Below are 2,689 nucleotides of genomic sequence, written 5' to 3' on the forward strand. Positions count from 1 at the left end.
TTACACGCATACCTTTTTCAAGGGTGTCTACTTCAAAAGTTGAACTAAAAAGGTGCAAGAAGTGTTTGTGCAGCGAAGCAAAGCTCCCTACTGGCCTGCGACTGTAAGAGAAAAACTGATACTTCAGAAAACATCCCAGGCAAATCTGCCAAAGATACATACCAATCTGCATTGCTTGTCTTTACAGTCTTGTTTCTTTTGCTATAAGTCAGAGGTCGTCTTCATAATTAGAAATAGCTTCAAATGAGTTTTTTTTCAGATATCTGAAATCAGAATTTCAGATATCTGTAATCTGAATTTCAATAATAAGAGCTTACAGGAGGGAGGAGAGAGGATGCTCAGAATATCCAGTTCTTAACCACTAATGGCTGAACATGAGCAGAACTTATTTTTCCTTGTGATTTGGATACAACCGAAGATGGGGGAAAACAACACTCCCCCACCCCCCCCAAATGAAAAAAAAAAACCACCAAAACCCAGATGTTACATAATTAACAGTCATTCCTTAACAAACTCACCCAGATAGAACAAATACAGACCTGGAACCAGATGCTCCTCTTGACCTCATTTTAAACCTCCATCTGAATCTCTTACTAAACCCCAAAATGAGCTAGATTTACCACCTGGCAGTCCCCAACATTAAGAATTATTACGGTAAGGTTTCAAACAAACCCTTGGAATAGCATGTTCTGCATTTAATATTACACCAGTTTCTCAAAACCATGCTCTTTGCTTCTACAGGCAAAAGCACAACTCTGAACACCATTTTTAAAAATGAAATAAATAATTTTCATAAAGATCTGTTTACATACTTAAAGCAATAGGAAGAAAGACAACTGGTAAGGACATTACAGCGTCAAAGCTTCCTTGTCACTAACACTACAATTCTGTTTGTTTCCATCTACAGCAAAAAATGGTCTGATGCAGTTGCAGGACTGGTAGAGGTAAGGTCCGTTAGCTGCCCCTCAATCTGAGTCCACGAAGACATTGATTCATGTACTGTAATGGTGTGTTCCTCCATCTGACGCTGAAGGCTGTCCATTTCTTGCCTTTTGAAAGTATTGAGAACAAAAAAGCAAAAATTAACAAGCAGAAAGCTAACTGCTAAATGCAAGATCAGAAAATTACTTTTCTGATTCTTGATACCTACTCCAAGACTATCTAAGCTATAGCTCGTACAAGAGCAAGAAGTCTGCAGAAAGCTTGGGAATCGTCTTTAATTTAAGAGCAAAACAAATACAGTATGCTTTATTCAAAAATAAGGGCCCACAATGCAGCAGCTCCTTTGCTGCACATACTCATTGCCAGGGATGATGCAGCACCATTTCCTCAGTAAAGGCACTTAGTGACTGTAACCTGATGAACGTAGTACTCTTGCAGGTATAAAGGACATCATGGGAGGTAGAGGCGAGGAAACCAGCACAGAAAAATAACTAAATAAACCCACTATGACTTTAGTCAGACACCAACTTAGCAAAGCAACGAGTTTGGTAGTACAGAATCACAGAACATTATCACAGGCTCACTTCCCTCAAACATCAACTGAGGTGACAATAGCAGCTCAGTTCTCCTAATAACCTGAACTGCCCGTCTTCCTGAAGTTGTAGCTCTCCCTGCTCAGAATCTCATGTGCAATCTTGTAAAGGAAGATCTGAAAACATATTTTTGGCAGAATGAACTTCCTCTGTAGAGATTTCTTACTAACACACTGCCTGGGCTCCTATCAGAAGCAGCCCTTCTGATGCTGTGAAGGAAGAGAACTGCCAGCTTTTCCATCAGCAAGAACAACTAGAAATAACTGCTTCTGGTTTGTTCTGCTGTGTACGATGTAGCATGGACATTTTGTCTAGTTTATTGTAAAGGCTTCTTTCATATAAGCAAGCACTTACAGTGACAGAACATCTTACTGTCCTAAATATAGTCCCAATAAGAGGAAAAGAATTCATTTTACAAATCCTTTTTTCCTTAGGCAGGCAGCTGGTTTCTTGGAAACATTTTTAAGATTATTTAATATGGTTGAAAATAACAGGTCATACTTTAATTGCCGGAGACAGCTGTTCAGATTTTTTAAAGGCTCCTTGCTCACAGCTGTCGATGGTTTCAACAGTTCTTCTAGCAAGGCAGCAGGCACTGGACAATCGGGAATCTTGACTGGAGTCACAGGATTTGAAGAGTTATTCTCTCCTTTCAGTTCCTTCCTCTGGTTAAAGGAAAAAAAGAAAAGCCAGAAATACCATTAAGTTATGTCATTTTTACCACACAGAAAGAGTCTCACATCACACTACTGGTACACATCTGCATTATAGAGCAGGAATCAGAAGCACATTCATGTTAAGTCTCAAGCAAAAGTTCCTAACCTAATGTCATCTGCTAGCCATGTTCATAAGTAAACAAACAGCATCTAGAAGGACCTACTCAAGAACTCACCCTACTAAAGCAATAAAACAGGAAGGATTTAAAGCAAATGACTTGGGTCTTCACAACTAATTTTAATAACATTCTTTCAGTATAGTTAAGAGAACAATATGAAAAAAAAATCAGTTAAGCACAATCAAAGAAATCCATTTGGAAATTCTGGAACCTGCAGGATGAGGTATCAGGATCAATGTCTAAAAGAATGAAATGGAGGCTTCCATACGAAATTCTGTCTCACTAAGTGAGAAAATTCCCTCCCACTTCAGGGAGGGAA

General features: G+C 38.9%; 1 protein-coding gene across 1 annotated transcript in view; it reads right to left on the reverse strand.

Annotated features, from left to right (window-relative positions):
* Positions 1-765: 765 nt before the first annotated feature.
* Positions 766-2,689, reverse strand: part of LOC104082411 (golgin subfamily A member 3-like) — a 24,508-nt gene continuing 22,584 nt past the window's right edge. Inside the window, 3 exon segments of the mRNA XM_009585531.1 lie at positions 766-910; positions 913-1,049; positions 2,037-2,200. Of these exon segments, the coding sequence (XP_009583826.1) occupies positions 849-910; positions 913-1,049; positions 2,037-2,200 (363 nt within the window). The 3' untranslated portion in view covers positions 766-848.

This window comes from Fulmarus glacialis, unplaced genomic scaffold, assembly GCF_000690835.1.
Source record: "Fulmarus glacialis isolate BGI_N327 unplaced genomic scaffold, ASM69083v1 scaffold16789, whole genome shotgun sequence".
Lineage (NCBI taxonomy): Eukaryota > Metazoa > Chordata > Aves > Procellariiformes > Procellariidae > Fulmarus > Fulmarus glacialis.